Source organism: Vanacampus margaritifer, chromosome 13 (genome assembly GCF_051991255.1).
Source record: "Vanacampus margaritifer isolate UIUO_Vmar chromosome 13, RoL_Vmar_1.0, whole genome shotgun sequence".
Taxonomy (NCBI): domain Eukaryota; kingdom Metazoa; phylum Chordata; class Actinopteri; order Syngnathiformes; family Syngnathidae; genus Vanacampus; species Vanacampus margaritifer.
In genome coordinates this window covers 926,160-947,684 of record NC_135444.1, presented here as the reverse complement: position 1 = coordinate 947,684, position 21,525 = coordinate 926,160, and the positions used below count along the sequence as shown (strand labels likewise).

At 38.5% G+C, this 21,525-nt stretch overlaps 1 protein-coding gene across 4 annotated transcripts in view; it reads right to left on the bottom strand.

Moving 5' to 3' along the window:
• rfc4 (replication factor C (activator 1) 4) overlaps positions 1 to 21,525 on the bottom strand; it is a 42,254-nt gene that overhangs the window by 5,345 nt on the left and 15,384 nt on the right. For 2 of the 4 annotated variants that reach the window (XR_013296352.1, XR_013296351.1), the window contains exons 4-11: positions 20,326 to 20,405; positions 20,077 to 20,196; positions 19,789 to 19,932; positions 19,575 to 19,695; positions 4,677 to 4,802; positions 3,401 to 3,481; positions 3,211 to 3,324; positions 556 to 808 (exon numbers count right to left, since the gene is read on the bottom strand). Coding sequence is in view for 2 of the 4 variants with exons in the window: in XM_077583198.1 (XP_077439324.1) it covers positions 704 to 808; positions 3,211 to 3,324; positions 3,401 to 3,481; positions 4,677 to 4,802; positions 19,575 to 19,695; positions 19,789 to 19,932; positions 20,077 to 20,196; positions 20,326 to 20,405 (891 nt within the window). In the remaining 2 variants the exon portion in view is untranslated. Of the gene's footprint in view, positions 1 to 386; positions 809 to 3,210; positions 3,325 to 3,400; positions 3,482 to 4,676; positions 4,803 to 19,574; positions 19,696 to 19,788; positions 19,933 to 20,076; positions 20,197 to 20,325; positions 20,406 to 21,525 lie in introns of those variants that run through there. The other 2 variants (XM_077583198.1, XM_077583197.1) reach the window with 1 other exon arrangement.

Here is a 21,525-nt window from a genome sequence, read left to right as displayed (position 1 = left end):
TAAGTCATAAAAAAATAATCTTGGCTTTCACACCCAAACCAAACATTGTGGACTCACAATTCTTGCTGTATATAGTATATTTTAGTATCCTGAATATGATTCTAGCATGCATTTCATTGTGCACATGTTCATTTTGAAGATTATGACAGATTCACCCCAAATGTACAATCAGGAGCTGAAAATGCGTTTTAACTATTAAAAAACAGGTACAAAAAAAAGATTCAGCACCATGCAGATGGTGAAGAGGTAGTGATTTCTATGCACAGGGCTATAGAGCACTAACGTTACAGTAGCTTAAGTGCAAGCGGCAGTTTGGGTGCTACTGCTATTTACTATAATACGAAGAATAGTAAAGAATTAGATTAGGTGAAAACTTTATGCAGACATTGTCAAAATTTAGAAAAAGTTTAATGTTTTGACATAGCAATACAGACTTTTGACTTTTTTTTCAACCCATTTCAACTCTTAAAGTATACTGTAGCTAAAGCATTGTCGGTAGAATTAATAGTTTTTAGATAGTGACAATTTAACCCTTGAATGAACTATTTCGCTTACCTTTATTTTTTGTCACAAATCAAAAAAAATCTAGAGAAGACGGGGGTCACTGTATAAACTGCCTCCTCCAAACACTGAATAGCCGAATGGGATTTGGCAGTTGTTTGGTCTTGCATGGGTGAATATTCAAAGATTCTGCTTGGTAGTGTTAGTCTTTCAGTTGATCAGGCACGCTTGCGGCAGAGATTATTGAACACAGACTCAGCAGCTGCAGGTATTCATCTGCACCATCAGACAGGCATTTGTCCACGACCTAAAATGGACCAAACAAAAGGAACAGTTGATAATGCAACCCAAATAATTGACTTCCTATACCCTTGTAGCGTACACTAGGATCGCTCAATGAGCAATGTATACGACTCAAGGAACTGCCTGGATTTCTCTGTCGCCTCTAGGAGCGCCACGTCTGTTTGGTTAATTTATTGAGTAAACAGACGAGTAACATGTAAATCAGTCTTTGTATGAAGGAGCTACAATGGAATAGTTTTTTAATTTGATTTACCCAAATTGAGGTTAACAATTTGATTCCAACCAACACAACCCAATTCACGCTGATGTTCTGTATATACAAAGACGCGCTTCGGAACCGAAACATGGTACAATAAATTTTTATGTGAATCGGTGCTCGGAAGTACCGACCCAAATCGCTCCATACCACAAAAATACCGTCTTCGGGTACCCATCCCTTGTATTGGTGATACTGGCACCAGTATTTACTTGGTATCGATCTCAAGTATCGCACAACTCAGCAGCACAGCACAACCGATTTGGGTGGTCTAAGCATGCGTGAAAGCTCATGATATTTTGAATAAACAAGTCAGACACAAAACAAAAAAATACATATGTAGTTTATTGTTCCATTTTCAATAACTTTTAATATCCCATGTGCCAGTACCCTGACGTGCAAGTACTCTAAAATGGCCCCCGGGCTGCAAGGGCCCTTAATAACTCCTTGCAGCTCTAATTATTATTATCTGCAAACAATTGCATTTTTGGTTACCTAAACATGTACAAAAACTCAACAAACTTTGCCTACTCTTCGAGGCCAGCGAAAAATTTTAAGTTGCCATTACAACATGGCTCTATATCGCCCCCTAGCATGGAAAAATATAAACCAATCCCGGCACGTTTGACCGAGGGATCTGAAAATCGGCAGGCACGTGTAGCACCCCAAGACGCACAAAAAGTCAGTGGAAGACCTTTCCTAAAATGTACAGGAAGTGAACTATGAATTTTAGAATGTCCAATTTTGGCTCATTTTTATATTCATAGCACATTTACTGTGGTTTTACTCTTTCCTCCTTTGCAAACAGTTTTCACTCGATTGACTTCAAACTTGTCTTATATCATCTCAAGACCAGGGACAACAAACCTTTGGGGGCGATCTTGAGTTTTCGAAATACTATATGAAGGGGGTGGGGCATCGAAGTTTGCCTTTAATATTTCCTTCGTCACGAATGACAAAATGCTTAATGGTTGTGGAAGTCTGTTGCCATGTAAATGCACTGCTGATTTTTTTTGAGTGTTAACATAGACAAAAACTCATGAAACTTTGCACTCATATCAGGCCTGACAAAATAATATTTTATAGTTTATTGCAAGATTTTAAAAAAATGGCTCACTAACCCACCTACATATTTTCAAATAAGCAGCCCCGGTTGTACACTTCACTTTGATCTACGAAAGGTTCGAGCCATATGAAACAGACCAAGACCTACAAAAAAGCCTCTTAAAATGTTTAACCTAACAAGAAGTCAGCCATTTTGGAATTACTTTCAAATTTTGCCCCCTTTTTAGGCCTATTATAGGGGTCACATTTTAAGCACTCCTCTCACAGTTTTGTCCGACTGACTTGAATCTGTGGGACATCTGAAGATGCTGCTGATAAAAAGCAAAATTATTTCACCAAATGCTGCTGCTGTGGCTACATGTTTTGTTTCCGTTTATTAAACAAATAAACAACAACCAGAAATATTGTGATTCAAAATAAAAGGATTTAAAAGAAAAGAAATGTTTAACATACATATCATGTATGTCATCATTAAACAGTTTACATGTTCAAAAAAAAAAAAAAAAACGTATAGCCCTACCGCTTATAGGAAAAACCAACATATAAACTTGCACATATAAACAACTCCACTTATATGTGCATAGATATGCCAACAGCATTGTGGATCATAAGCTACATTTGTACATTCTTTGAGCAATTTTAAACTCGACTAGATCATAACATTTCATTGTGTTTGTGTTGACACAACAGGTCAGATATGGTAGCAATAATTAACAATATAATGTATATAATGGCACCTTATTCAAAACATTATCTATGTGGGATTTGCAGCGTAATCTTTCATCAATAACACCAAGAAATGTATGTTCATACTTTTGATTTTAGGAGAATTTACTCTAATTGTGACTTGGTGCTTGACTTATCTCATGCCAAACACTATGAACTTTCTTTTGTTTAAGTTTAGCGATAATTTGTTAATGTCAAACACATTTTTTTTTTTAAATACTTTTAATTTATTTTCCATAGTAATAAGAAGCTGTTTCAGATTTTCTCCAGAACAGTAGAGAGTAGTGTCATCAGCAAACTAAACACTTTTAAGTAAATTGGAGACACGGCTGATATCGTTTATATATCAGGTATCCTACCGCTATTTTTTCAGTGATGACAGACTTGTGCTTGTCACTCAAGTCCAGCTCAATGATACAGTCATGAAGTTGACTCAGGATCTGTGTGGCTGCGTAGCCTTCATCCACCATGCTCTGACAAAGAAAAGATTTGACGTAAGACAACGTGAAGTGAGGGCTTGTGAGACTTAAGTCACATTAGATAACCTACCCTGACTGCAAACTCTAGTTTCTCAAAACTTCCTTTAAAGCAGACCTGAAGCAAATCGTTGATCATCTTGGTAGGAACAACCTGCAACAGAGTATAACAATATTGGATTTGCATTTTTGTTTGCATAGTTTGGAGTCTACAGTGCTTTATGAATTTACAGTAACAGACCAACGCCCTAATGTCAGCTATATGCAACAGATGCCTTAAAACATCTTTACGGTAGCCTTTTTATTTGACCATTTATGACTGAAACATCTTCTAATTAGATTAACACCTTAGCTGTTCACAATGGGTACTTCCTGACGAAGCCAGCCCACTTCTGGAACAACATTCTTTGGACAGGTGAGACTAAGATCAACCTCTGCCTGAATGATGGGAAGCAGAAAGTTAGGAGAAGAATTGGAACAGCTCATGATAAAAACTTCCACAGCACACCACATCTTCTGTAAAACATGGTGGTGTTAGTGTGATGGCATGGGCATGCATGGCTTTCAATGGCATTGGGTCACTTGTGTTTTTTGATGATGTGGCAAAAGACAGAAGCAGCTGGTTGAATTCTGAAGTGTTAGGATTCTACAAAATGCAGCAAAGTTGATTGGACGGTGCTTCACAGTACAGATGGATAATGATCCAAAACATACTGCAAAAGCAACCCAGGAGTTTTTTTAAAGCAAAGAAGTGGAATATTCTGCAATGGTTGAGTCAATCACCAGATCTCAGCCCAATCGAGCATGCATTTCGCTTGCTCAAGACAAAATTTAAAGCAGAAAAATGTTCAAAGATGCAACAACTCATGACAGCTGCAGTCAAGACCTGGCAAAGCATCACAAAGGAAGAAACCCAGCGTTTGGTGATGCCCATGGGTTCCAGACTTCCTGGAACAACCTGAAAACCTACAAGATGTTATTTTCATCCAAGAAGGTGTTAAGTTGCATGTGTTTTGAATTACACAGCACACTTTGATCAAGTCCGGGTTTCTTCAGCAGGGGTTGCACCACAGCATGTTTAAATTGTTTGGGGACCACGCTTGAAGACAGGCTACTGTTGCCAAAAACGATTAATGGATACTAGGGAGACCCTCTTTTAAAAAATGAGAACAGAATCAAATGGGGAGCCGAGTGGTTTAATCTGGTGAACTACATCTTCTAAAGAGCTCAAAGAAATGGCTTCAAATGAATTTAGCACCACCGAACAAGGGACATGAATGGAGGGGTCAGAGGTGATGATGTCAATGAAAAACTGAGCATGAGAGAACGAGCTAAAAATCAAATCTCACCCCTGCTATTTCGATGACAGCAAGTTGTGTAATCTCATTGTTGACATTGAGGCGTGCAGCACTCTGAAGGAAGGTTATGGCTTTCCGCAGGTCTCCCTCTGACACATTCACCAGTGCTAATATACTCTAGATGGGAAATACACAACATTAAAGGCAACACTTATGAATAATTGGACATACAGTATAAATTAGGGGTCTGAAACTCAAATGATGTGGGGTATTGTGTTATGGTCCATCTGAAGGCAGTTTTTCGCTGAATGTCAGCTAATTCCCCCAGTTCTTCTGAAAGGGATTTATATCATACCACATCCCCTCAGAGATCACCTCGCCCAGCTCTCTTTCCCATTTAGTTTTTACATACAAAGTTGACCCTACTCAAGTATTCATCAAATAATGGTACCAAGGTGACAATTTTCGGGATAGTGGTGCCATATGCTCTTGCAAGTAATTTTATAATAGGGTTTCATCTTCACGTCTCATATCTTTATAATAGTCCCTTCATTTGAAGTATCTAAAGAAGTCCCTATTATTTAAGTTGTATGCATTTTTTAACTCCTGAAAGCTTATCATTTGTCCTTTTTTTAAACTCTTTTTACTGCCAAACGTTATCCAATAAACAACCCCGACAGTGCCAGCATTTTCACTCATCTTTCAAGGCAAACAGAATATTGTGTGCTATGACAATATAAACATGGATACCATATGAAAAATTGGATTCCATTCTTTCATTAGAAAAAAAAAGTATGTTTCTACCTTATTCCATTCTTTAGTAATCACCATTCTAAAACAGGTAATTTGAGTGACATCAAGTGAAAATAGAAAAAACAAGGAGAAAACAAGCTTTTTGCGAAGATACATTTTCTGCACAGCAGTGACTTTGACCCTAATATTTTTGTTTAGTGATGTTCTGTGAATTAGATTTAATGTGACAAACGCTTTGATCATTCACATCATCCTTGTATACGTTCTATTTCCTAAGATCAACCATGTTTTCATGTAATTTGATACACGGGAGCCCATTGAAAAGAGCTACAATACTGCCATCTGTTGGCCATAGTTAGTGGGAGTTTTTGGATTTCACAAACCAAGACGTTAAAAAAAAAAACAGTTAATGTCGGCCCATAATGGTATCGGTCACCGCCGTGAGTACCGATACCTTAAAATAAGACAGATATTGGCACCGATACAATACCTGGGTATCGGTAGTCACCCATCAGTCAGAACTTGGGAGACGTGAATTTTTTAAGCAAGTTGAAATTTATATGGAAAAGTGTTATCTGAAAAAGTGGAACTAATGATATCCAATGGAAATAAGTTAAATAAAAAAATCACTCAATAGCGCCACCTAGGCATGCAGTACCCTCTATTCATTTAGATGGAAAAGTTGAACTATGATAGTCAGTTGGTATGTATGTATATCCCTTAGTATAATTGCCATGCATATATTGTACAGTGTACAATCGGAGGTGGGATTCAAACCCGCGACTTTCTGGTTACTGGACAAGGCAATTTACCAAACGCGTGGAAAGTGGGACAGGAAAAAGTTAAATATCAGTCCCATTGAAAATGAATGATATTTAATGTTAAATTGTGCGGATACTGTAAGTAATGTGGAATCAGACCATAAATACGGTGTGAATTTTGAATAAAGTTAAAATTTGAACGGTGTAAATTGGAAGTATTATGTGGAAGTTGTTTCACGACAAAAAATTGTGGAGAATAAAAAATCCCAATAAAATACCTGGGAATGCTTCCCACAATGAGATCCATTTTAGTAGTCCGATTTCCTTTCAGATTTATTTTTTATTGGTTTCACCATTGAGTACCATACCTGGAGTGTATTTGTTACCACTGGACTGACTGAATTTTCTTTGATGGAAACAAGTGTCTCAGTTTCTCCAATGTACAGTATGTTTGAATTATACATTTAAATGAGGAAACTTCAATAAGTTTCCATTTAGCCACATATCCCACATCACACTAACAGAACAGATGTCGCAATTGTGCAGCATGGAAATATTGTTCTAAGTTAGGAAGCGCCCATCCACCTTTACTTTTGTTTACGTGCCATATCAGATTCTTGGAGGAACCTTCCCGTATAAATCGAGATATACACCTATCCTATTTAAGAAACTGGTCCTTTGGAATGTTTACAGGGAAAGCTAGGAATAAATATAACAAACGTGGTAATATTTTTATTTTTACCACATGTACCCTATCACTTCACACACATTGCCTACAGTGCTACTCACACTAGTCTATGTAAGGTGTGAATGTTTGGTGGTGGTCGGTGGGGCCGTAGGTGCACACTGGCAGCCACGCTTCCGTCAGCCTGCCCAAGGGCAGCTTTGGCTACTTAAGTAGCTTACCGCCACCAGAGTGTGAATGTGTGAGTGCATGAATAATGTATCCATTCCATTGTAAAGCGTCTGAGTGTCTAGAAAAGCGCTATATAAATCTGATGCATTATTATTATTATCATCACATAATGCCATTGGGTCATGTCCTCCCTTATGGCTTTATCCATTTGCCTATAATTAGACTCAAATACTTTAAAAGTTGGCACACAATTAAACATAACCTGTGTTTTAGGTATATTCACTTTGTAACCCGAATATAGGCCAAATCTATCCAAAATTTAAGGTAGGAAAATAAATCTTTTGGAATTTTTAAAAAGAGATCATATCATCTGCAAAAAGACTAGTTATATGTTTGTGGTTATTAAATTCCACACTTTCTATTGCAATATCGTGTCAATATCATTATCATCTCAGGCAAGGGTTCAATGTATAGAGCAAACAGTGTGGTGCTCAGGCAACAACCCTGCCTAATAATATTAATAATGCATCAGATTTATTAAGTGCTTTTATTGGACACTCAAAGACGCTTCACAGGGGATACATTATTCACATACTCACACATTCACACTCTTGTGGTGGTAAACTACATAGCCACAGCTGCCCTGACAGAAGCGTGGTTGCCAGTCTGTGCCTAAGGCCCCTCCGACCACCACCAAACATTTGCACCATCCATACACCAGTGTGAGTGACACCCGACATGCCCAAGTGTCTGGTTCGTCTTTCTAATGTGAAAAGACAGCCAATGATTTGTATTCTTGCTGTGGGTTCGTAATATAAACCCTTATCGCACTGAATTGATTTGGCATCAATCCACATTTTTCCAAAGTACAGAAATTCCCAGTCAACGCTATCAAACGCATTTTTTTTTGCATCTAAACCGAATAAAGCAGTTGGAATTTTGTCTTTCTGTATTTTATGCACAATGTGTATTTGTTTTGTTTTTTATGTTTTATTGACGCTTTCACAAATTTTACAATAAACATTATCCACAATGACCAAGGACAAAGTCACCTATACACATCTCCAACAACCTTTTGTCCGTTTCCTTAATCACTACATATTCACCTTTACAATCTGTAATCGACACATTGCCACTCTTAACGAAAACAAATCCAAAAGAGAAAAAAAATAAAATATATAAAATAAAAAAATTAAACGTAGCTTTGAACCTGGGTGTGTTTTTTGTTGTTTTTTTTATATAAAATCCTATATAAAATGAGAACTATGTTGCCTAACATATCAACCAGCCATTCCAAATTGTTTTTAATTTCTCAACTTCCATTCTAAGTGATGCACTTGAGGCACAAGATCACTTCGCCATCTTGTTTATTGCCCTTTTGCGTGCCAGTAGCATAATTCTTACCACCATGTAATCTTCTCTTCTTTTCAATTTCACGTTTTCTATTTTCCATAAATACATAATTTCAAAAACAAGTTTCATTTCATTTCCATCACCACTTCAATGGCCTAATGTATTCCTATCTAATACTGATTTATCAGGCATCCCCAGAAGACGTGGAAGTGATCATACCTCACTTCCCTACAAGCCCTCCAACATTCAGTTTCTCCATTTTTCCTCTGTGCAGAAGTTGCAAAGTATCAGTTGTACTCCCTCCAGAAATATGTGTGATTTTCCCACTGGTATTTGTTTTTCTCTTCCCGATCCCTGACAGAAAGCTCAATGTTAGCTTCCCTTTCCCATCTTTCTTTAACATATTCAGTGTTCTTCCTTTTTAAATCCTCTAGAATTCCATATAATTTTGAAATCACTTTCTGTATCTGTGATCCATAGACGCCCATTACAATTTTGATTACACTAGGCCACGAGGACTCTAAGTTAATAAGCTCAATGTTAGCTTCCCTTTCCCATCTTTCTTTAACATATTCAGTGTTCTTCCTTTTTAAATCCTCTAGAATTCCATATAATTTTGAAATCACTTTCTGTATCTGTGATCCATAGACGCCCATTACAATTTTGATTACACTAGGCCACGAGGACTCTAAGTTAATATTCCTAATTTTTTGCCCCAAGTAATGGCATAACTGCAGGTATCTGTAGAAACCTTTCAAATTTTGAAAACTCAAAACTTCATGATTCTTCATAACCTTCTAGTGCATCTTTGAGCCCCTTTCCCACAACTCAAACCCATTATCCATTCTATTGGGTACAAAGTCTACATCATAGGCCAGGGGCAGGCAAGTTCAGTCCTTGCTTGTAGTTCATCGAAGCTGATGATGACATCCTCTTCTGTCTAACGGTGAGTTTTTTGGTGACTATATAATTCCATTATATAATCCTATCCTGGATCCACAGGCCCTGTTACAAATGGGACAGGTGTATGTAGAAGTATAGTTGCTGGCAACAGCTGCTGTTTTGGCTCTTCTGTGTCTTATTTGGTGCATCCTGGCTATCCTCGCCTCCTCAAGTGTTGGATCCCAACTGAGCATAGCTGCCGCCAGATGTTTCGGTTAGCAGCCACACTCAAGGACCCCAGGCTTGATCTTGCACTTCTCAAGTGCTATTTTCATTTCAGCTTTCGCAAACACGCAGGGAAAATTTATGAATAGGCATGAGCTAATACGAGTAAAAATATCAAAGTATTAAAATTACAGCTTTAAAATGTGCTTATTTGAAATATTTGGGGAAATTATAACAGCATTTTTTTCATGTAAATGTTTTTATTTGTTAACAATATATAGAAAAAATGGTACATTTAGAAACATGTACCATGTTAAGTTTATAAGTAAATAAATGTTTATTCTTCCTGTTTTAATTTTTCTTAGCAAGACACAGTATCAATAACTGATGGGCTATTTTTAAAACAGACTTCACACGCACCTTTTTTTTTTATTTAAGTAAGCTATAATGCAAACTACAAGCACTCAAGGCCCTCCACGCTACGCTCATCCAACACGTGGACTAATTTAAGGCAATTGACTTCAAAGACTGCTAGTTAAGTACAATGCAAGACCCCCCCCTCGCACCTGCTGCTAGTGCATAAGAGAAACTTCAGAGGCTGAAGCTGCTGTTGCTGTTCCTGGCAAATCCTGTGCCTGTTTCTTTAAATTCCCCTCTGCACATGGTCATGTGATCCAGTGCAGCCATTGGGATGCGAATATAAAAGGGAGAGAAATTGAATCAGGAGGTGAGGTGGGAGTTTGTCAGAGAATCAGCTGCAGGAGCCTCCTTTTGTGCCCAGACTGTGAACTAACTTGTTTGGAGGGAATAAAGAGCGAATGGGCCGAGCTTTTGACTTCGATGGTGCACTTAAGAACCAGGCCTTAGAGCCTAGCCCATTGGATTGTGAGAGTCCCGGAATCGCACCTCCCCTGCTGGGACGGTAGGGGGCTCCTTGCAGTCCACAAATGTTCTTTCTGGTTCCACACACAGCCATTGCCACCCACTCAACACAACCCACGAACACCCTGGCACCACCCCACCTCTGGACAACTGTTCATGACTATAGTAGGTTGGCGATGAACTGTGGCGGGTGGGGCTGACTACTACTTTTGTGTTGCTGATGCCAATCAAGTGTTGCTGGACATTTCAGTACTGCTGGATGTAAACCTGTTGCATCTGTTGAGACTGTTGGACCGACAATCACCTGTTTTTTACATCAATACTGTGTGATTCTTTAACTCTCCGGTTGAACATAGAACAGCATTGAATTAGTATAAATAAGTGCTTTCTATTCTTGAATGGCCATTAATTTCTTCGATTTTGTTTGTCCATTTGTGTTTGTATGTAAATTTATTTTTAAATACATGGTACAAAACTCAATCTAGTCTCTTGCCACTCCCTCGAGTCGAATACTAGACTTCTGATAACTAGCCTATTCAATACAAAGTTATTTTCTTGCTTACCTTACTAACTCAAGAGTGTTTCTACACCACACTAGTGCTACATGCGCAAGCAACCTTGCTTTAACTGCCTATTTAAAGTTAACGAGCAATATCGATTCTGACGCCTGCGTATCAATACGTGTATTGTAATGAGGCCCTCAACGATGTATTGCCGAATCGATTTTTTGAGCACACCCCTAATTATCAGTGCTTCCATTTTTTTGTCTTTAATATACAGTACTGCATAATAAAGAGAGTTCTATGAATATTATCATTTGTCTATATTGTATGAATCCTGTTTAGTCTAAACTAATCATTTGTGGCAAAATGTTTTCCATACACCTTGCTAGAATTGCTGTAAGCAATCTATAATCTACATTGAGCACACTTATCGGTCTATAAATTTGAACAGATTGTTTTGTCTTTACCATCCTTTGCAACTACAGAAACAATTGCTTCTCTCCAAGAACCTGGGATAGTTCCTCCCTTTAGTATCCAATTGAACATCTTGTGTTGTAATGGTGTCAAATTTTTCCTAAATACTAGGGATGCAAGATAATAATATTTTCAACCGATAAAACAATCATTTAGAAAGTACCGATGTCGATAATCGATAAGCCGATAATTGTTTGGAAAATTAACTTGAGTAACAAATATACTTTTGAATCCTACTATAAGTCTAAAATGTAAACAATACATTGAAACAAAGTGTAAAGCACCATGAAGCTTAATTTTATTGATATCTCCGCTTCAAAGACAACCAGTAACTCATTTTGAGTTTGTCAAAACGAAACGCTCACGTTTTTAAAATGCAACAAAAAACTGTGAGGCTAACATTTTGGGGAGTGTTGTGGAATTTTTAGTAGTTAGGCGAGATGAATAAAACAATTTGTCTTTTGGGTTTCTTTATATTTGAAGCTTCAAATATACACAAGTCTTACAGGGCAGTCTACAAGAAGTGAGCTGTGAGAGTGTGCGCAGTAAATTATCAAAGGAAGATTTTTATGCAGCTTGCTTAGGTTTTGGGAGGAGAAAGGAAGGGTCAACTAGACAGGAAAGCAACCAGTCTGTTCCGAGCAGCTTATCAGTCAAGGTCACTTCGATATTGCTTCATGTACAAGAAGTGAAAAGCCCATTAAAGAAAATACTGGTGTCCACAATACAGTATAATCTTGTTATGTTAATACATGTTAAATAGTTATTTTCCAAATCAGGACAGTAAAGAAAGCCCACACTGGCAACAGCAATGTCGCCATGATGCATTTTCTGTGGACACGAGGTTGCGCGCATTATGACGTTACAAATATACGACACTACCATAGAAGAGGGCAGGGGTTGAGGAGTTGGGCACAACTTGAGCCACAACCACAACAGATGGACCAACGTGGCATGTCTATAATTATCGGCGGATTTCTTCATTATCTGGTTAATCTGTATGACGTCAAATTGATCGATAATTGCCGATAATTATCAGAAATATAACCATCTGCCCCAGGGCTTTTGTTACTTAAGTTTAGAAATTGCTGTGTTTATTTCTTCTATGGTTATTTCAGACATAAGAGAATTGTTATGTTCCTTTCCAACTTTAGGCAGGTTCAAACCGTTCAGAAGTTTATCAATTTCGAATTCATTGCTCACCTGTTCCTGAGAGTACAATTTACTGAAATAAAATTCAAAGCATTTATGAATTTCATCTGTTTTTAGTTTGATTGAGGATCTTTTATCTTATAGAGATCTTGATGTTTGTTGTTTTTGTTAAGTATATAGGCCAAGAGTTTCCGTGTACTCAAATCTGAGTGTAAAACCTGTAACCTTTCGCGTAAGTCTTTTTTTTTCTATCTATCTATCTATCTATATATATATATAGACCTCTCGATCAATTTCGCGTTGTTCTTTTATTATTATCTTCAACGACTACGTCAAAGTCCACATGTCACGTAGCAGCAGACTTCTGATGTAATGAGAGGACAAACAACCAAATTGTGTTTATCTCAGTGTTAAACCTTAAGATGGCGCCAAACACAGTTTTTGCCCCAAATTCAAGCTTTCAACAAACATGCACTAAAATGTCAAAATAATGACCAGTTTATCGAAAAAAAATTGTGTTGAGTACACGTTTAAAGAATAACATGTGCACAAGATACACATTGAGCAATAGTCAAAACAAACAAACAAACAAAAAAAAATATATATATATATATATATATATATATATATATATTTATTTATTTTTTTAAACGCACTGTCTAGTAAATAAGCTCAGCAAAACCTTACTTTTTACTTGGACTTTGTCCTGCGTGTGTTGCAGATGTGTTGCGGTTCTGTGTGAATTTTTCTTTTAAAGGCCTAGACACACCAATCCGACGTTGGCCATATGTGACCAACGGCCACCCCCTGTGGCGTCGGCCCAGAAAAATAACGTAAATACACACCTCAACGACTATTACGTACCTTCAGTGCATGCGCGAGAAATAATTCCCCTCAGTACCATCGGTGGCGGTAGTCATTATTCCTAAAGGCAACCTCTTTACGGGGGAGTTATTAAAATGTAAACAACTCATACTGGTGTTGACAGCGGCGCCGGGGTAAACGCGGCGGCCAGCTGGTGAAGCGAAAACCGGTGCTGGAACAAAATTCCTCCCCTTCTCGTTCCCGAATGCATGGATGTACTCTGTTGTGGCGTATCCTGGACCCTATCGACTCCTGGCTGCTAGCGATCGTCGGTTCACCAGAAAAGCTTCGGCCGTGCTGCCCTCCGCGTTTTGGACGCGGTGCCGACCTCCAGCTTCTGAAGGAGCTTTCTCGAGACAGTCGGACGGAAGGGCCATGCACCCCTGCTGCTCCCACAAGGATCGCGCTGTTAAATGCGCTGTCATTGACAAACAAAACGTTTATTTTGAGGAAGTTTTTCCTTTCCAACAACAACTGTTGCTGGTGAGTCCACCCTATGATTGAATTACTATTGCCTGGCTGTGCTTACTTGGACGCTCCGAGGACGTCGGGCCGAGGTGGAGGAACGGCAACTATTAAAAAAAAAAAAATGCACGTCTGATTCTGAAGCTTGGACGCTTGCGCGAGATGCTGTGACTATCGCGAGACCTACAGCGAGACCGGGAAACCCCAACATGGCGGCGCCCTGCTGCTAAGATAGAACTAGCTCTATTATACTAAACTAATCCGAATTTAACCATCATATATCTTGTCTTTATTTTTTTTCTTCTCTTTTTCATCCGACAGATTTGGAATACCACCCAGCGTGGAGGACCTTGAACACTTCATCGACGGATATTTTTACAGCTGCGCGATGGAGAATCCTTCCGTCGAGAAACAGTCGAGAAAACCTTCGAAAAAGAGGAAAAATGATTCAGCGACGGACATGGACAACCTAGCCACTACGGACGTTTCGGTCAGTATGCTGGAGTCCATAAATAAAAAAATTAGATGTCCTCTCCCTAATCAGCGAGGACGTCAAATAATTAAGGGTAAGCTTGGAATTCGTCAGCCAACAGGTAAGTGACCTCCAACGGGATAATGCCGAGTTACGCTCTTCACTCGCGGCTGTTTCAGCCGAGATGGAAACCGTTAAAAAGGAGAATAAAACACTAAAAGAAACTGTTCTGGATGTTCAATCCCGTAGCATGCGGGATAATTTAATATTCTCAGGTATATCCGAGAATACCTCTGACAATCCAGAGGTTGAGATAAAAAAAAATTATGACGACGTCGTTAAAAATTCCTCAGGAGTCGGTAAATAACATCTCTTTTCACCGGGTACATCGGCTTGGAGCCCGTAGGGGCAACAGACCCCGTCCTATTATCGCCAAGTTTGAGCATTTTAAACAGAAATAATTCGTTAAAAGTAAAGGACGGGAGCTTAAAGGGACCTCATTTGGAATGAATGACCAATTCCCGAGAGAGATTAATGAGCGGCGAAAGGTACTGTTTCCTATAATGAAACAAAATAGGCAGGAGGGTAAACGGACTGCGATGGTCGTCGATAAGCTATACATCGATGGCCAACTATTCCGGAACCCCAACTCCACTCCCTGGCTGTTCTAAATGGCATTGGTGGAACTAAACTTTGTTTGATTATTAGATGTATACATATACTGTATATGTGGTTATAAAACCTAAAATATGAATACTCATTATGTTTAGGCTATATTATTTATATATTATTAATACATAACTATATCTTAAGTATATTTAAACAAAAAATCTCGCTTAGGTTACCAGTTACTGGTGTATTTTTATGTTTAATCCCCCGCTAACTTCCTTCACTTTCACCTCCCTACCCGTTTTTTCACTGTTATATTTACTTACACGTCACCTCATATTTTACACAAATTACATAAACCACCTAACCACTTTGATTCTATCCTATAACATGCCAATATTGACAAATGGCCTATGCAGATATATACACAGGACTGAGTCTATATTGTTTGTATGCATAAATTAGTTCTGGTTTCCTGGAATGTTTGTGGCACTCGCTCACAAGCAAAAAGAATAAAAAACTTTAGACCATCTCTTAAAATTAAAAGCAGATATTTTCCTCCTACAAGAAACCCACCTACAAAAATCTGAAGAAAAATTCCTCATTGATAAGAATTTTAGCCAAGCGTACTCTGCCCCTTATAACAGTAGACAAAGAGGAGTCTGTATACTCATACATAAGAATTTACTCTTTACTTTAAATAATACAATAACAGGCCCAGAGGGCCGATACATTATTATTCAGGTGACTATATTTAATAAAATATATACACTTGGTAATTTATATGCCCCTAATAATGATGATCCGGCCTTTTTCCATGAATTTTTTTCTCAGCTGTTTGTTCTAACCCTGAGCATATTGAGGCATTCCTCAGTAGCTTAAATATACCTCAGTTAACTACTGAATATAAAGACATGTTAGATGCGCCACTTACTATAAACGAGTTGTACAGTGCTCTAGATAGTATGCCTAATGGCAAAGCACCTGGCCCGGATGGTTATCCGGCTATATTTTTTAAGCACTTCTGGTTAATGCTTGCTCCACTATTCTTAAGAGTAGTAACAGAAATCAAAACTAATGGTTACATACGTCCACACATGAATACAGCAGCAATTAAACTTTTATTAAAGCCAGAAAAAGACCCCACCCTTCCATCAAGTTACCGTCCGATTTCACTAATTAACACTGATATTAAAATTATCACTAAGGCTTTCACATCTAGACTAGAAACAGTAATCTCGACAATCATTCATTGCGACCAAACAGGCTTTATTAAAGATCGTCACTCTACTAATAATATTAGGAGACTCTTTAACCTTATTAGCACGTCACAGCGGCATGATAAAAAGGCAGTTATTATATGATTGGATGCAGAAAAAGCTTTCGACAAAGTTAACTGGTCCTTCCTCTTTGCTGTTTTAAATAAATTTGGCTTTGGGAAATCATTTATCCACTGGGTATCAGTATTATATGATTCTCCTAAAGCTAGTTACTACTAAGCAGACGTGGGCAATCTCGGTCCTCGAGGGCCGGAGTCCTGCAGGTTTTGGAGGTTTCTCACTTCCAACACAAGCTGATTCCAATCAACAGGATCGTTATCAGGCTTATGCAGAGCTTGCTGATGAGCTGATCATATATCAGCTGTGTTGGAGAAGGGCAACATGCAAAACCTGCAGGACTTCGGCCCTCGATGCCCACCTCTGTACTAATGGGATTATATCTCAGATCTTTACTTTACAGAGAGGCACAAGACAGGGATGCCCACTATCCCCTTTATTATTTGCAATATTTGTTGAGCCACTTGCATTAGCCATACGCCAGGAAAGAAGGATTCAAGGAATTCACTCTGGGGTAACAGAACATAAAATGAATCTATATGCCGATGATATCTTACTTTATTTAGAAAAGCCGGCTACTTCGTTAGGGGAAGTATTTAACTTAATAACTAAATTCTCACAGTTATCAGATTATTCTATTAACTGGACAAAATCAACACTTCTACCTATTACAGAAAATTCATGGAACCCTGCAAGCCAGGACCCACACTACTCATTTCCTATAGGTAATTTAAAATACTTAGGCATAAAAATCTCACCTAAATTAACTGATTTAATTCATTTAAACTTTTCTCCACTTCTGGATAACATTTATAGTGACTTGGAGCGCTGGAATAATCTTCCTATTTCTCTAATAGGATGAATAGCCACCATTAAAATGAAAGTTTTACCCAAAATAAACAATTTTTTCTCAATGATTCCATTTAAACCTACGGCTAAATGGTTCCAGTTGTTGGACTCAGCCGTTACAAAATTTTACTGGAATAAAAAAAAAGCAAAGATTAGTCTATCTACTCTTCAGAAAAGTAAATCCAAAGGTGGTCTATAGGCACCAAATTTTATGTACTACTATATAGCTAACCAGCTACAATATATCGTTCTATGGGCACAACCCAACAGAGACACTAACTGTTGGCTGGAACTAGAACAGAAGGATTGTAATAACCTCAGACTTCTAGATTTACTCTTTATTACAACATCGATTAAGCGACATAATTGTTTTAAAAACCCAATGATTTCCGCCACCCTGACTGCCTGGTGGAAGGCACTAGAATTTACAAAAGCCCAAGTGGAGCCCTGTGGGCTTTCTCCCCTATGGCATAACCCCGACTTTCAACTTAACAACCAACCGTTTTATTTAGGTGTGTGGGAGCAGAAAGGAATTACACATCTCCACCATCTCTTCTCAGATAATATGTTTATATCATATACATCCTTGCTCCAAAAATACAAAATAAAAAAACGGAAATTTTTTACATTATCTACAAGTTAAAAATATGATAAAGAAAAAAATTCCAACACTTCGGGGTACGCTCCAAACGCCTGTTTTAGCTAAAGATATTAACAAGCTTTCTCCGACAACAACAAAAAAACCTTTCAAAAATATATAAGTTACTTTCATATACTGATAAAATGTCTTTACCCATCTCGAAATGGGAGACAGACTTGTCTATAGCACCGGAATCTGACTTTTGGATTCAAGTTTGTGAAAACGCATTTAAAATGACAAAACACACATATTTACAACTTATCCACACAGAACATACATTACTCAATATATGATGAAGAAAATGGGACTCTCAGACTCCGACATTTGTCTCCAATGTTTACAAAACACCACAGACACTTATGTTCATGCTTTATGGTTATGTACTCCGGTTATGTATTTCTGGACTAAAGTCTTAGAAAAACTTTCCGCTATTTTGGACTGTAGGATACCTTTATCTCCAAACTTGTGTTTGCTAGGTGACCTAACAACAACTGACTTACCACATAAACAATTTCAATCTACACTTGTAGCCCTTACTATCGCAAAAAAAAACAATTCTTGTTAACTGGAAAAATAAACAAACTCTGAATATCGACCAATGGTCTAACCTCCTCATAAATCACATTTTAATGGAAAAAATATCTGCCTCAAATAAAAACCAAATATCAAAATTTATAGAAACATGGTCTACGTATATAGAATTTTTTAACCTAATTCTGGTTACTTAATTCTGCCTGTTAGTGAGAGCCACCACATCGTGATAACTTACATTGATGTTTCTGCATTTGGCAACTTATTATTATATTATATTATATTATTAGTATGGGATTTTTTTTAATAGGTTTTAGGTGAACTAATGAATACACACATGCTAGCACACACGCACACACACATACAAAAAAAATATATATATATATAAACATTTTTTAATAAAAAATAAAAAAAGGAGAGCAATGATGACATGTCAAATCGAATGAACAATACTGAGCTCTCCATAAAAAAATAAATAAAAAAACGATGTCTATTCATCACATTGATCACAGCTTTGAAGCCACCTTCTTTGAAGTCGGCCTAACTGTCACTTCTTTTTCTTGCCCCGTGCGCTGATTCGCTAGCTAACAGCCAATCACAGTGGTCAAATGCTCCTGACGCCGATTCAACATGTCGAATTTGCTGGAAACGCCCCCCCGCCAACGTATTCCAACTCGATCCGACTTCACGACAGTAATTTATACACTGATCAGACGGCGCATGCCGTCGACCCAACGCTGTCCGACTCCCGAAGTTGGATTGGTGTATCTAGGCCTTTATGGGACCATGACTGCATGGTGGCAAACAATGACTTCCCAGCTACGGAGAGCATATGGACCAATAGCGTGCATGCCTCCAGGTGCATGCTGTTTGTGCATGCATGCTTCCAGCAATGTGATTCGCTGGTGGTTAAAATGTCAGCGACTCAGAAAATTGAAAAATATCAGCTACTTTAGTTACTTTGCTGAGTAACTAATTATTTTTACGAGGCAGTAACTTCGTTGCTAAATGAATAGCTTTTTGTAAGAAGTAACTTGTAACTATAACTAATTACTTTTTTAGGTCAACATGCCCAACAATGAAATTAAATTATTCATTACACTATTTCTATGTCAATTCTACCCTTGGTGAACATGCTTGTTGGGAAAGCAATCCGCAGAGTCTCCAAACACAATGCTAGTCGTATTTAAAAAAGACAAAGTCAATAGAAGAAGCTCAAGTGCAGTTATTCACCGTTGTTTCATTTAATTTCTCTTTTTTATTAGTGAAACTAGACATTATTACTGCTTTGTTCTAATTTTATATTCATTAGTTTGCCTCTTCTTGCGTTACTACTAATACCTCTTTCGTGTATTTGAGCTTCTCCTTCTCACAGATCTCTAGCAGTCGCTTTTCTTGTACCTGGTCGGCAAGGGGTTTAAAACGAAACTTGGAACATCTGGAAGTTAAAGGCTCAATGATCCTACAGAAGACAGACATAAAGTATATGGGTACCAAACAGTGATAAAAAATTGAGATTTTGTTTTTGTTTGGCAGCGATGAGACACGTGCTCACCTGCTGATGTAGTTACAAATGAGACAAAAACGTGTGGTGCGGGATTCCTTTTCCATTGTCCTTCTGAGCGCAGCCTGAGCTGGTGCAGTCATGGAGTCAGCTTCATCCAGGATGATGATCTTAAAAGGAGGACATGGCTTCCCACTACAAAGACAGCACACATCAGGTTTGTTGAACTCCACTAGAAAATTCATGCTCAAGTAATTGCTGACAAAAGGGTCATTAAGATTTTTTGAATTTAATTTTTAATACAGGACGTGCTATGAGAACTTATGAAGTCGTCCTCACTCTGGCCGAGTCCCTGCAACAGTGAGCTGAGCGAAGTTTTTGACCTTCTCTCTGATGACCTGAATTCCCCTTTCATCTGAGGCATTGAGCTCAAGCACTCTCTGCTTGTATAGCTCTGGACTGTAAAAAGGAGAGAGAAAACATCAGGATAAGTACAGCGGTCAACACAAAGAGTTGGTTTTCCAATCCAGCTATCGGTAATTGCAATGTTTGTTTGCCCCTGAAAGCAACATTTAACACACCACTCACCCATAAAGTTCCCTCGCAGCAGCTAGTATGGTAGAGGTCTTTCCTGTTCCAGGTGGACCATAGAAGAGCAAGTTTGGAAGCTACATTTGCGACACAAGTGTAATGAGCAAAAATAAGTTTTTAAAGTGCAGTACCCTTGAAAGCTACAGCATACACTTACACGGTATTTCACTAAAGTGAGCACACCACCCACATTTCTGTTGATTTTTAATGATATCTTTTCATGGGACCACTGAAGAATTTAGTCATTGAAAAATCAAATTTCAATGAATATTCATATGAATATCTGAGGGTATGGTTACTTTAACTCTGTATTGTTGCTAAACAAATAATTTACCTATGAGCGTTTTATTTGTTGTAGAGAACATGTGAGAGCTAACAGCTAAACTGGCCAATCTGGGAGTACCTACACCAACTCGCAACTGGATCCTGGACTTCCTCACGGACAGACCACAGGTGGTGAGGATGGAAAAGATGGTTTCTGCAGAACTCAAAGTCAGTACAGGAACCCCGCAGGGCTGCTGCCTCAGCCCTAAACTCTTTTTTACTATATACACATGACTGTGCTTCAACTCATGAAAACAATATCATCTTTAAGTATGCAGACGACACCACCATCCCGGGCCTCATCAATGAAGGGGACGAATCCGCATACAGAGAATTAGTCCACAGCATTATTGTGTATAGCAAGGACAACAAAGTTGTTCCCAATGTAGACAAAATAACTCATTGTAGACTACTGTATAGGGGGAAAGCCGCCCCTCAGCAGCCCCTTTCTATCAACGGGACTGTGGTGGAGCGGACAAACAGCCATAAGTTCCTGGGCCTTCACATCACAGAGGGCCTCAGCTGAGCCCAAAACATTGCTGCCACAGTGAAAAGAGCTCAGCAGAGGCTGTATTTAATCAGGCTGTTGAAGAAGGCCGGGCTCAAACGTCGGCCCCTCACCCAGGCCTACAGAGGACTCGTTGAAGCATCCTCACCAGCAGCATAATGGTGTGGTATGGGAACACCACCCTGGCTGAAAGGAGGAAGCTACAGAGGGTCGTCAAAACAGCAGAGAGGGTTATCGGCTCTGACCTCCCCTCCATGGATGCCATCTACAATCAGCGCAGCAGGAGAAAAGCACAAAGCATCCTCAAGGACATCCATCACCCATCCCACGCCCTGTTTAAGCGGATGGACTCAAGGTACAACCTG